The sequence below is a fragment of the Sorex araneus genome, chromosome 1 (assembly GCF_027595985.1).
Source record: "Sorex araneus isolate mSorAra2 chromosome 1, mSorAra2.pri, whole genome shotgun sequence".
Lineage (NCBI taxonomy): Eukaryota > Metazoa > Chordata > Mammalia > Eulipotyphla > Soricidae > Sorex > Sorex araneus.
The window spans coordinates 238,015,910-238,029,140 of NC_073302.1; the positions used below are offsets into that span (position 1 = coordinate 238,015,910).

Here is a 13,231-nt window from a genome sequence, read left to right on the forward strand (position 1 = left end):
TTTCCTCTTACCACGCTTCTTGCCTTCCAGGGTTGTTATTCTTTGAAACAGTAAAAAAAACCTTTTGTTAGTACATAAAGTGACAATTCAGTGTTGTATATACATGAACACTTTCCTGTTTTCCTTTACAAGTTTTCCTTCCAGTACTTACACAACGTGGTAGGAAAGACTGAAAAGTGGTAGCACAGATGGTGTCCACAGCATCTGTACAAAATTCAGGCACTGGCGTCAGGGGCCGCCCATCACCCTTGTCCCAGATGTAGAGGGCGATCTGTCAGGGGTAAGAAGACTGTCAATGAAAGAAAGCATGAAGCCAGCATAAGTACCCAAGGAGAAATGATCTCACAGGCAAGCAGACTCCACCTTCTACAGAGAGCTAAACCATATAAGTGACACTAAAACGTATCAAATTTTAAAAAAAATTTTATTAGCGAATCACCATGAGGTACAGTTACAAACTTATGAACTTTTATGTTTGCATTTCAGTCATACAGTGATCATTTACATCCCTCTACCAGTGCCCATTCTCCTCCACCAATGTTCCCAGTATCCCTACCACCACCCCAACCCCAACCCCCACCACCCCACCCTGCCTCTGTGGCAGGGCATTCCCTTTTGTTCCCTCTTCTTTTGTGTCAAAATGTATCAATTTTAAAGGTTTTTTTTTTTCATCCAATGAAAGAGTGATCTTTATATAAAGCAATATAATCTTTTAGGAATAAAAACTGTTAATTGAAAAAAATCAATATTCTGACTTCTAAAAATGCCACATTTGTCTATCATAAGCTATTTAGGGATTTGAAACATCATGGAGAAAGGGGAAAAGAAACATTATCATGATTCGGATTCCCTGCAGTATGGCAATTACATACTCTGAATAATTGACTGGCTGAAAACACCTACAGATATGAAACTAAAATAATCTTAAAATCATTTTCAGGGGCCAGAGAAATTATACAGCAAGTAGGGTGTTTGCCTTGCATGTAGCCAATCCGCATTCGATCCCAGCATTTCATACGGTGCCCCCAAGGACCTCCAAGAGTGATTCCTGATCACCCAAAGTTCAAAAAATCATTTTCAATGCACTGCTAAACTGGAACAACATCTAAGAAGGAAAAACAAAATTAAAAAAGTAATACCAAGGGGAAAGAAGGATCCCAGGGGCATTTCTGACAGTTCCTATGAGTGAACTTTGGTGACACCATTTCTGACTGGAGGTAACAGTAAATTAAAAGAATCAAAAGTGACTTTGAAGACTTGAAGAGATATGGAAGGGAGAGGTTAGCTAGAAATGTCCTCTGAGAGTCTGGAACCAAAAGCAAGGCACCCATAGACTTACTAATGAAACGTTGCCCAGAACAAAAACTACTGAAAACACAAAACCTTGCTTTCCCAAACCCCCCTCCTCTGTCTGTTCTCCATCATGGACCTTAGTGATCCCTGGAGCCAGTTCAACCCTGACTTTTAGCTAGGCCAGCCAGCAGAGCCAGTTTAAACTCCTACAATCTAGATGTGCTGACTTGACCAGCCTCCCCTACCTGGGCCAACACTGCTTCTTTCTGTCTAGAGACCAGGTGAACCTTCAGGAGTTATCTTGTGCTGGCTCCATCCTGAAAGATGGAGCTAACCCCTGTTACCATGTAGATGTAACAATTGCATTTCAATAAAATAGTTACTACTGTACTTCAATACAACTACTTTACTTCAATACAACCTGGTACACACAACTATTTGCACTCTTAGGGAAAATGGGAAACCCCAGCATCTTAGCAGTACCAGGATACCCCCACAAAAAAAATTGGCAATTAAAAGGGAGGAACCAGCCCTACACCTGTATGTGCCACTGTATATGTATGTGTATAAATAGTAGCCTGTTACTGTAAAAGAGCACATCAGGTCAGTACTTAGGTCATCAAGACTATACAAGTTCCACTGTCAGCACCCACAAAACCCTAAGAACAGCGGGTAAACCAAGGTATCCAGCTATATTAGTAGACAGGGCTAGAATCCCAAGTAAGTCCTTGGTTCCTTTAAATTCCCAAGCCTGGGCTGGAGCGATAACACAGCGGGTAGGGCATTTGCCTTGCACGCGGCCGACCCAGGTTCGATCCCCGGCATCCCATATGGTCCCCCAAGCACCGCCAGGAGTAATTACTGAGTGCAAAGCCAGGAGTAACCCCTGAGCATCGCTGGGTGTGACCCAAAAAAAAAAAGCAAAAAAAAAAATAAAATATCTTTAATAAAATATCTTAAATAATAATAAAACTTCCAAAAGGCAGAAAAGGAAACGTTGAATAAAAAAAAGAAAAATACGTATCTAAGGGAAAGAATTTGCAAAAAGAAAAAAAATGGGATGAAAGAAATAATTGTAAGTTTAGAAATCAAATATACAAGTAATCATAATCAACATAAACATAAGCTTGCCATCTGGTTTAAAATAATGATTCTTAAACTAGGAGGAAAAACAAAAATATGTCCTCCTGAAAAGAGACACATTTGAAAGATGAGGACACAAAAGAATTGAAAGAAAGATCTGGAAAAGAAGAATAAGGCAAATACAAAAAGAAAGGTTGCATAGAAATGTTCAAATCAACAAAACAAATGTAAAAGCATAGTGTATTCTTAGAGATAAACAAATTCTCTAAGAAGATTTATGGAATCTCTACATGCATGCATTTAATTAACAGTGCCTTAGAGTATAAAAAGCAAGTGTTGGCATTTCCACAGGAAGGCACTGTCAGATCCACCACTACTAAGTGAGATTTGCACATCCTCCTTCGTGACCAACACCAAGCAGACCAAAAAAAAAAAAAAAAAAAAAAAACCACAAGAGAAGGAAGGGTGGTAGGAAGGGAATGAAATACCTAAAAAGCATACAATTAGGGGCTGAAGAGCTAGCTTACCAGAGGCTAAGGCACATGCCTTGCACACAGCCAACCTACTTCATTTACTGGCATCACACCATCCCCTGAGTATTGCAGGGTGCAAGCATTGAGGCCCAGTGACACTTTCTTGGGCCCAGGCACTGAACTCCCAGCCTAGCTGGCCAGGTATTGTCAGGAGGAGCCTCTGGGTCTCCTAAGTACCAGCAGAGTGACCCCCCCCTGAAAGCATAAAGCTAAATAGAGTATTCTATTTGGATAAATCTATTTCTTCTTCAATCCAAGAAATAAAAAGTTATTATATCCCCAAATTAGAGAACATACAACCCTACTTCTGCTTATGAAAGGTGAACATGGACTAGACAATAAAGTTAGCCTAAACATTCTCAAGTCACAGAAGTGGAGACCCTCTGCCTATTTCTCCCCAGTCTCCAGTAACTCAGGGGTCATGCCCATAAGCCAACTCCTGCCAGCAGATCACACAGCTTTTTCTCCAGAAGGGAGCAACATGACACCCCCTATAGCCATGCCACTGGACTCCGTGCCAGGCTGTTTCACCTGGGGCACCCCAGAGGGAGGCGGGTGAAAGCCCTCCCCACCCCAAGGGACCCAGCCCCGGCAGCCCAAAACCTCCAGAACCCAACCACCTCCACGCAAGGCTGTTCCCCATATGCGCAGGCCAAGCCTCACGTATGAGTAAATGTAATCCTGGACACATCATAAGACACTCCCTACCCATTCTCCGTAAGTACCACACTACATGTGATGAAGTTCAAATAGGAAGCAACAAATCATAGAGGGAAATGTATAGGTGTATAGCACTGTAGCACTGTCCTCCCATTGTTCATAGATTTGCTCAAGTGGGCACCAGTAACGTCTCCATTGTGAGACTTGTTACTGTCTTTGGCATATCAAATATGCCACAGGTAGCTTGCCAGGCTCTGCCATGGGGCGGGATACTCTCGGTAGCTTGCCAGGCTCTCCGAGAGGGACAGAGGAATCAAACCTGAATTGGCCACGTGCAAGGCAAATGCCCTACCCACTGTGCTATCACTCCAAGCCCACATATGCCTGTGACTCTCATCCCGTTGCTCATCGATTTGCTCGAGCAAGCACCAGTAACGTCTCCATTGTGAGACTTGTTACTGTTTTTGGCATAGCGAATAGGTTACGGGTTGCTTGCCAGGCTCTGCCATGCAGGTGAGATACTCTCGGTAGCTTGCTGGGCTCTCCAAGAAGGATGGAGGAATCAAACCCAGGTTGGCCACAGGCAAGGCAAATGCCCTTGTGCTATCACTCCAAGGCAAATGCACTGTGCTATCACTCCAAGCCTGTATATGTGTGTGTGTGTATATACATACATTACATATATACACACTATGTATATGTGCACATATATATGCATGTATACATAGTTTCAGATATTTATACAGAAGCTCACATCACTCAACCTTTAACAACATGTTAGTGATATTCTTAAGAATGTCTTAATGGCCCCTGCCAAAATAGAACAATCTTCACACTGTCTCCTCTATGGATACTTTTTTGTAGCATTTCCAGTGGTTTTCCATAACAGACAACACAAAATATATCATTACAGTTGTGCGTTGGGGCAGGGATTGGGGCTTGGGATGGAACCATCCCAAATCTGGTGGTGCGAAAGTGTAATGGTGGTGGGACTGGTGTTTGAACATTAACTATAATCAAATATTGTGAACCACCTTATAAAATAAAACAAAACATTCTCAAGTGAATAGTATACAGACAATAATACTGTTAAAACAAGTAACAGAATATAATAACACAAATACACTGGGTTACCAGGGCTGGAGGAGGGGATTTTTTCTTTTTAAGTGGGTCAGCGCAAACAGTTTGTGTCTCTGTCTAAAAGAAACTCTTGCAGATGAACATCATGATGCATGTTAATAAGACTCAGAGAAGCAATACCTGTGACAGCAAAACACCAGGAGCAAGACAGAGCCAGACCAGGAGAATGAATAAATAAATGATGGAACAGTCAGTCGATGAGAGACAGCACAGAAAGTGAAAATAAGGCTATTATTGCTGCATGCATCAACATGGGTACATTTCAGATCCAAATAGCATGATTCTGTTGAATCAAGTCCAGAGGATATAAAACTCTAGAGCATACTCCTCAGAGATCTATTAATTATGCAGTGAAATCTGAATTAGAGAGAATTCAAGAAAATTTTGCTCCTTGACAGAGGTATCAAAGTAGCCTCAAGGAAGGATGGGGGTGGGAGGGACACACTTCTCTCTTAAGTCAGATGTTTTGTTATTGACTTATATATGTTCACATATATTAAAAATGTTCTCTTGTATATATCATATATATGTATATATTTGTATGTATCTGATTCCCAAGCTGAGTTATCTATTCTAGAGCTGACTTTCCATTTGAAATATATGGTAGGGGTTGGAGACGTAGCATACTCTAGACACTTGCATGCCACAGATCCTGGTTTGATCCCCAGCACCAGAAGCAACACCAAGCACTGAGGAATATAGCCCTGCCACATCCCTAAATCCTCAGATTCAAAAAGTTAGAATAGGAGTCAAGGGCCTGATCTCTTATGTGACCAGCCCCAGTCCACTATCCAGCATTACATATGGGCCCCTGAGTACTGTCAGGAGTGACCCCTGAGCACAGAGCTAGGAGAAACCCTCAAGCACCGCTAGATGTGAACCCCAAAACTTACATAAATAAATAACAAAATTTCTGGAAAGATGCTCTGGTTTTCAATTCATCATTCTTTCCTTTTAGTGGAAGAAGAGAATGCTTTTATGTAAGAGTAGAATACTCCTCAAAGGAGCTATTTCATCGCTTTAAAATGTGTCCCAGTGGCTCCTGGCAGGCTGCCAGCCAGCACCTGTGTACTGAGTGGCATGCCTATCATGGCCTAAGATATCGATTCCTTCTGAGTCCAGGTCTACATTAGGACTCAGACATGCCCAGGAATGCAATGCCCATGACTCAGGAACAGGAAAACCCAACACATCCCACTCAGGACTCAGAGCTGCCCGCTTAGTTTCAGGTGTGCAGGGGGTCCAGGCTGGCATGACACCAATGGATCAATTCTTCAGCAGAGGGCTAAGAACAGAAGGTATATAAAGACCCAAATCATCAAGTCAGACAGGCAATACTTACAATGACACTTCTGCATGTTTTTAGAAATTTACCTCTGAATCTATCCACCCCCACTTAAAACAAAGCATAGCAGCTGGAGAGATAGCACAGGGGATAAGGCCTTGTATGTGGTAAACCCTAATTCAAATCCCCAGGCCCACATAAGTCATTTCAAGCACTTCTGGTCTCTCCCTGAGCAGAGAGTCAAGAATAGCCCCCTAAGAACCACTAGGCACACACACACACACACACCCCACCGCTGCAAATAAAAATGAGAGATTCATAAGTTTCAGCATGACATCTTGTCTATTGCTCCTTCCCCTCCAACTTGAATAAAATGAAGAACCTCATCCACTGAGATAACCGTGGAGATACATTGATCAGGAGAAGACAGCTGTGCCTGGGCTAGGAAGGAACAAAAACACCTTTTATATAAAAGACACAAATTCTTAGTTACTAGGAGTTTTAAACAAACAATGACATACCTCATGTTTTAAATCTATTGTAAAGTCGGATTTCAAGGATTCACTCTTTAACCTCTTAGTAAGCCTAGAAAATAGAGACAATTTTATTGTTTAAAAAAATACAGACAAAAACAGCCCTTAATTGAACATCTCTAATATTTAAAAGATTGGAAACTGGAAGAAGAATCCAATTTTAAGATAAAATTTAGAGTTTAATTTCTTTGAGGCATAGGGTTACAAAAATACAACTATTTATTGGCCAGGAAATGAATGTTTCCTTGTAACTAAAGTTAGCATTCATTATTTTAACATTGAGCCTATGATACACAATACAGTATAGTATACTATAATACAATACCATATAATATAGTACAACACAGTACAAAGCCTTCAATAAAAGGAAAATATGAAATTTATTTGATATACCTTACATAGCATATCAAATGGCAGATAATGAAAAGGGAAAAACTTGTGTGAGAGAAAAAAACACAGAAGTTTCTACTTTTTCCAGGCTCCTACTTTTAATAACTCAATAAAGTAATTCATAGTTTTAGGGGGAAAGGACATGGTATCATGGAAGACTATCAGCCAATTTTAGGTCATTTTCTTCAAAGGCTTCTTTTAATATGAAAGAAAGACCTGACCCCTGACCTCAGAGTCAAGCCAAGGTAAAGGAGGGGAGAGCCAAGCAGAGGAAAGTAGTAGTATACACTTACCAAGACCACCCAAATACCACTCCACCCAAATGCCACTGAGTTCTCTGTTTGTTACAGGTCTGATATCAGACCACCACTTTCAATTACAAATCTTCCATGTTTTAACTACCAGGAAATTCATTTTAAAAGGAAACATCATAATAAGTTTAAAAGGCCTTTACTGAGTTTTCAACACGGTTGAATCACAAAGATTTCTTTTAAATTTGCTTTTAATCAGAAGGAGGATCCAGAGAACACAGGCTATCATTTGTGTCTAGTTCTAACGCACTACCTCCCTCTGCTTGGAATCAAGGACTCTGTGGTCCTTGGCCATGCTGGCTGTCCACTGCCCATTTTGACCAGGCACAGTGGCAGGGCTGGGACAGAGATGTCTTGAGAGGAACATGTACACAGCAGATCGCCAAGTTTATGGGACTGTCCTGATCCAGGACTAAAGGAGGTTCTCATTTATTCTGATGGGGAAGGATGAAAAAGTTTCACACGAAAGTGGCTCTTGAGTTTGATCTTGAAAAGTCTGTCAAGTCAAGGTGTGACAGGGCTGTGGTAGGCAGCTGTATGAGGAGAGAAAGGAGCAGGGTGTAGCCAGTATGTAGATGGAGTAGCTGGGGGGGATGAAGGAGCTCTTCCCTCCAGCCTGGTAGAAAGGAAGGGTAACCAAGAGGCCCTATGTAATCTTTGCCACATTCCCCTTACGTATTAATACATAACTATGGATTTGTGAATATAAAGAAAGATATAGAAAGAGACTATGTCTTCAGATATAATCCCAATAAACATGAAGAGAGAAAAACTATGTCTTGCCCAATTGGATCTTGTCCAGTTTGAATTCTGCTTGGTTGGAAATCGTTCTTATAAATAAACTCTGTCAAGGTAACTTTGGAGCTTGGACTCATGCCAAATGCCTTCAAAATTTGATCAAACAACATTCAGATTCTAAAGGCAGAAGAAAGTTAATCCTAGGCTTGTTGCCACAGACAAAGGACACCAAGTTGTGCTCAGAATCCCCTACTGAATATGACATCTGATTGGCCATACACCACAAGCCCCATCTTTTAAGACTACTTTAAAGACAATCAATTCCTCTGAACTACTCTAAACATACTTTGAATAGCTTTAATTTTAAAGATGTTTCTCAAAAATTTTCTTCAGACGGTGAGGGTAGGAGATGTGAAGACTGCTAATAGAGTATCTTTGAGATGAACACTGATTGATTAGAGGACAAAATGATATGTACAGGGAAGTTTTTAAGTGACTTTTTGGGTTGATTTGACTTCTGAGCTTGGGGCTTACTCCTGTCCCTGTACTCAGGGTTTACTCCTGGCGGTGCTCAGGGGACCTTTTGTGGTGTCAGGATTAAACCTAGACTGACAGTATGCAAGGCAAGTGCCCTGCCTTTTCTACCATCTCTCCAGCCGCTACGTTACTATTCTGAGCAAACTACTCCGTCTACAACAAAATTAATGGTTACTTTAATCTCACCAACTTCTTACTAATAATCAAGGCCTCAGTGACACCTCACATCTAAGTCAGTCATCCTGCAAATTCAAATCAAGGTGTCCAGCTAACTCAACAGGAAACTGATTTCTTGAAGAATAAATAAGACTCCTCTATTAGGAAACTATTTTAAAATATACTTGGGCACAAAAACAGTTCCTTAGCCAGATGGGTTGTATCAGTGTTTATCTGATTTATTTGTCTGTCTCAGAAGAAAAAGGAAATATCATCTAGGAGGAATTAGGCACCATGGGAACGCCTCTGTTTCTACTTAATTCTGCTTTTCGCTGTCTATATAATGGAGGGAGATCACGGATATGACTAATGACAAGCATGCTTTGATCGTCACTACCGTGGCTGCAGAAGCAGATGCACTGGACACAGGGTAATGAAGTCAGCACCTACTGCATCAGAGCTAAGAACAAAGTGACAGGAATTTTCCAAATGTATGCAAAAGATCAGTCTCTTGCCCCAAATCCCTCAGCCCAAGTTTTTCCCACCCTGGGTAGGAAACAGTATCAAGTGTCCAGAAAGGAGTAAGCTGACACTTATCAAGAGATGTTGTTAGGGATCTCAGAGTCATGAGCTGAAAGAAAACCATGTACCCAGGGAACAACTTCAAGAACAGAGCTTCCCAGGTTTATCTGACTTATGGCCATCCTTCCACAAAAAGGAAAAAAGAATCACTCTGGGCCTACCTAGCTATCTGGATATCTATATCCTTTAAGCAAACAAGCAGAAAGTGTCCTTCAATTGTACCCAAAGCTATGACTGTTCCCCACTCCCCACCTTGCCATAGCCCCATTTTGGGAAACACTACACTACACAGTGCTAGGTAATTTACAGCACCACATCTCCCCTAAATAGAATAATATCTTGGCTAGTGAAGAAACTAAACCCAAGTTCACAAAGCCCCTAGTACTCCTGGTGAGTTTGAGGTGATAAAGAAATAAAACAGAGGGCTGGAGTGATAATACAGTAGGTAGGGTGCTTGCCTTGCACGTGGCTGAACCAGGTTCAATCCTCGACACTCCATATGACCCCCTGAGCACTATCAGGAGTGATTTCTGAGCACAGAGCCAGGAGTAAGCCGTGGGCACAGTCAGGTGTGGGACAAAAACCAAGAAGGAAAAAAAAACAAAAGAAATCAGAACCAACCAAACCTACCAAAACTCTGGACATCCTCCACCTTATGAGCAGTGTAAGCAGAGGGCAGAATCCACAGAACCAAGGATTTTTGTGGAACAGGTTATGCTTTAGTGCCAGCATGCCAAGCAGTGAGAGCTAACCCCACCTCTCCTGTAACATAAATATCCTAGGCTGCAAGGAGACATTCTAACAAATATCTCATCCAACCAGCTGCTTAAAAGAGGAAGTTAAGAGATAAGGAGGTAACTCAAGGAGCTCTAGGTTTGATGCCCAGCATCCCAGCATCACCAGGAGCCAGTGTATCCCCACAAAAATAAGAGTAACTGAAAAAGAAAGAAAGAATTCAGTCAATCCATGCATCCTGAGTCAATAAAAACTGAATTAAATTCAACATCAAGAGATCTCCAAGAAGGTCCTTGCTTGCTACGCAGGAAAACTATGATAGAAAGAAGGAGGTAGAAACTCTCCAGATTCCCAGGACTAGCATGGAGGTTGGAGGTTAGATGGGTTCCAGAGAATTGGTTAGTTCCCAGACCTTCAGTCTTGGGTCTGCATTAGACTCATTTCCTCTTTAGCTCCGGGCAGAATGTGCTGTCTATGCTCAGAGCTCTCAGAGAAGAGCCTATAGTTGGTCTGTTCCTCTATCAAGGGATAGAGTTGGTTCTCCGAGGAAAGGAGGAAAATAAACACACGCAGATGACGTAATCTTCGAGTCAGAGTAAACATAACCACCTGGGCCTTTCCATAAAGAACTCAACCTACATAAATCCATGTTATGACACTAAAGAAAGACAAAATAAAGAAGAATTAAAGAGAGCCTCCCCTTGCTACTGGGGGTGGGGGAGGAAACAAAGAGTGAGAAGCAAAGGAATAGTGCCCTACTTCAGGACTGGCAATTGTACCTCCTGCCTGGTCCCTGTTCAACTATGTACACCCAGGCACGCTATTGGCCATCCTTCCCCACAGCAGGAAAATTATTGATCATCTTTCTTTCTGATCATCAAACACATGCCTGTAGCTAACTGCTTACTTACTATAGAAATACTTTCTGGTGTCAACTTCTCAAGATCCCTAATGTACTGACTTGCCCTTAGCCTGAGAATTTATCTCTTACCTTCTCCTGCAGGTGAGTAAAAGGCAGCACAGAGAGTGAGTGATTCACCCGGGAGCACCAGAAGTGACAGAGCAGACACAAGAACCCACAGCTGTGTCACGTCTGCCACAGGTCTTTCCACTCTACAATTTCTCTGCCTTAACATCTCTTTGGAGACCCATCAATTATAATATTCAGCAAAATGAAAGTTATATGCACATATATACACAAATGTCCACATACATTCTAATGAATCTTACTTGTTGACTAGTGGAATACTAAGGGCCCAGCCAGCAGCGAAGTCTGGATATTTGAAAACTGTAGGACTTTCAGAAAAGGCATAATGGTGAATGATTGTCGATTCTTCATCATGTAATGCTTTCCCCAAAAACCATTCCTGTTAAGAAAAATATAAAAAGTCAATTAAAAAATGCCATTCCAGGGGCTGGAGCCATAGCACAGCGGGTAGGGCGTTTGCCTTGCACTCGGCCGACCTGTGTTCGATTCCCAGCATCCCATATGGTCCCCTGAGCACCGCCAGGGGTAATTCCTGAGTGAAGAGCCAGGAGTAACCCCTGTGCATCGCCGGGTGTGACCCAAAAACCAAAAAAAAAAAAAAAAAAAAAAAAATGCCATTCCATATAAGACTAAAAGACAAGATGTATTCATTTTAGCTAAATATTCTGAGATAAAGAATTAGCACAAATGACATACTTTCAAAGAACTTCAACAGATATATAATTTAATGCATAGCCTTATGGTAACAAATCAGCATAATTATATATGTAAAGTAATTAAATGCTAGTGGCTCATTATACCTTAAGTACATAAAGTGGTTATTTATGAGATGTTTCATATCAAAACACTACTAAGATAAAGAAAATATTCTTCATGGCCAACTGAGTTTAGAAAAAAAAATTTCTTTTAAATTTCCTTCTTCCATGAGTCAAAGGAAGTATAGCTTGTAGGGCATTTGTCCTGCATATAGTTGACCCATGTTCAACCCCTAGCACCACACATACAGTCCCTTGGCCCTTGCCATGAGTGACCTCTGAGCGCAAAACCATGATTAACCCAGAGCACTCATGGGTGCGGCCCAAAAACCAAACAAAAGAATACATTTTATTCCAGAACTAATACCTGATTTGTCCATTTACTCCATTTACTGATTTATTCATTTAATTAGCAATGATTATGAATGGTTATCACTAATATTTTAATGTTTATTCCATACCAGGAGGGAACATAACTCATAAAATAATGAAGAGAGACAATAAGCAAACGATAAAAGGCAAAGGAATAACATCTTTACAATGATAGAGAAGTAATGAAATCCACACTCCATACTTAATAAAATGATCTTAAGCGGAATAAAAACCACTGGAAGTATTTGAGTAGACAAGTGGTGGCATGTGAACTACAGAAAGGATGGATCCTGAGCTTGACAATAGGAGCAACTAAGAGATGAACTAGAAGGTTATAATAATGTGAAGGCAAGAAACGATGGTACCTTTGACTAGAGAGGTTGTATTAAATATGGAGAGAAACTGGATGAGAAAAACATTTTGAAAAGTTATGCAACTAGATTTGGAGTTGATGAGTAAATATCGTGGGGAAATAAATATGATGGAGAAAAATCAGTCACAGGCTTTAGGTTTATTATACAAGGATCCCATTAAACAATTATGCCATTTCTGATATGAGGAAGAACAAAACAGAAGAGGTTAAGAGGCACTAGGAGATTACTTCTGAACCTGTTGAATATGAAATTCTTATTGGACAAAGAGGTGGAAGTGATAAGTAAGCAAACTAACACAGGAATGGTGGTTATGTGGCTCATTCCCTCAGTTCTTTTTCACTCTGACCAGAGATGTCCTCCCCTTACACCCTACATAGTCCTCCTAGAATCGATCTCTTACTTTTTTTCACTCTGCTTTATTTTTCTCCACTACACTTATTATCATACTTACTGTCAAATGCCACCACAAATACCTTAATCCTTGTACAATCTCTAGCCTCAAATTTATGTTTGTCTGCTCTTTGGGGTTGCAGTGCTCAGGGGCCACTACCTGGCATTTCCCAGGGACTATATTCAAAGATATAGTCTGTATCAAATCAGTATGTGGACACAGGCACATGCTTAACCTTTGTACCATCTCTCCAGACCCAATTAACATTTAGCTCACTAGTTTTCCACTGTTACAATCATCTGTTTCAAACATAACTTTATACAGAACACATTTTTATGCTTAACTCTTAGTGGCATTGTTTACCTATTATCTAGC

General features: G+C 40.9%; 1 protein-coding gene across 3 annotated transcripts in view; it reads right to left on the minus strand.

The window, feature by feature from the left end:
* The window catches only part of B3GLCT (beta 3-glucosyltransferase), a 131,342-nt gene that overhangs the window by 56,808 nt on the left and 61,303 nt on the right, over positions 1-13,231 (minus strand). For all 3 annotated transcript variants that reach the window (XM_055122776.1, XM_055122768.1, XM_055122762.1), the window contains exons 7-9: positions 11,207-11,343; positions 6,516-6,579; positions 152-271 (exon numbers count right to left, since the gene is read on the minus strand). In XM_055122776.1, the coding sequence (XP_054978751.1) occupies positions 152-271; positions 6,516-6,579; positions 11,207-11,343 (321 nt within the window). The remainder of the gene's footprint in view (positions 1-151; positions 272-6,515; positions 6,580-11,206; positions 11,344-13,231) is intronic.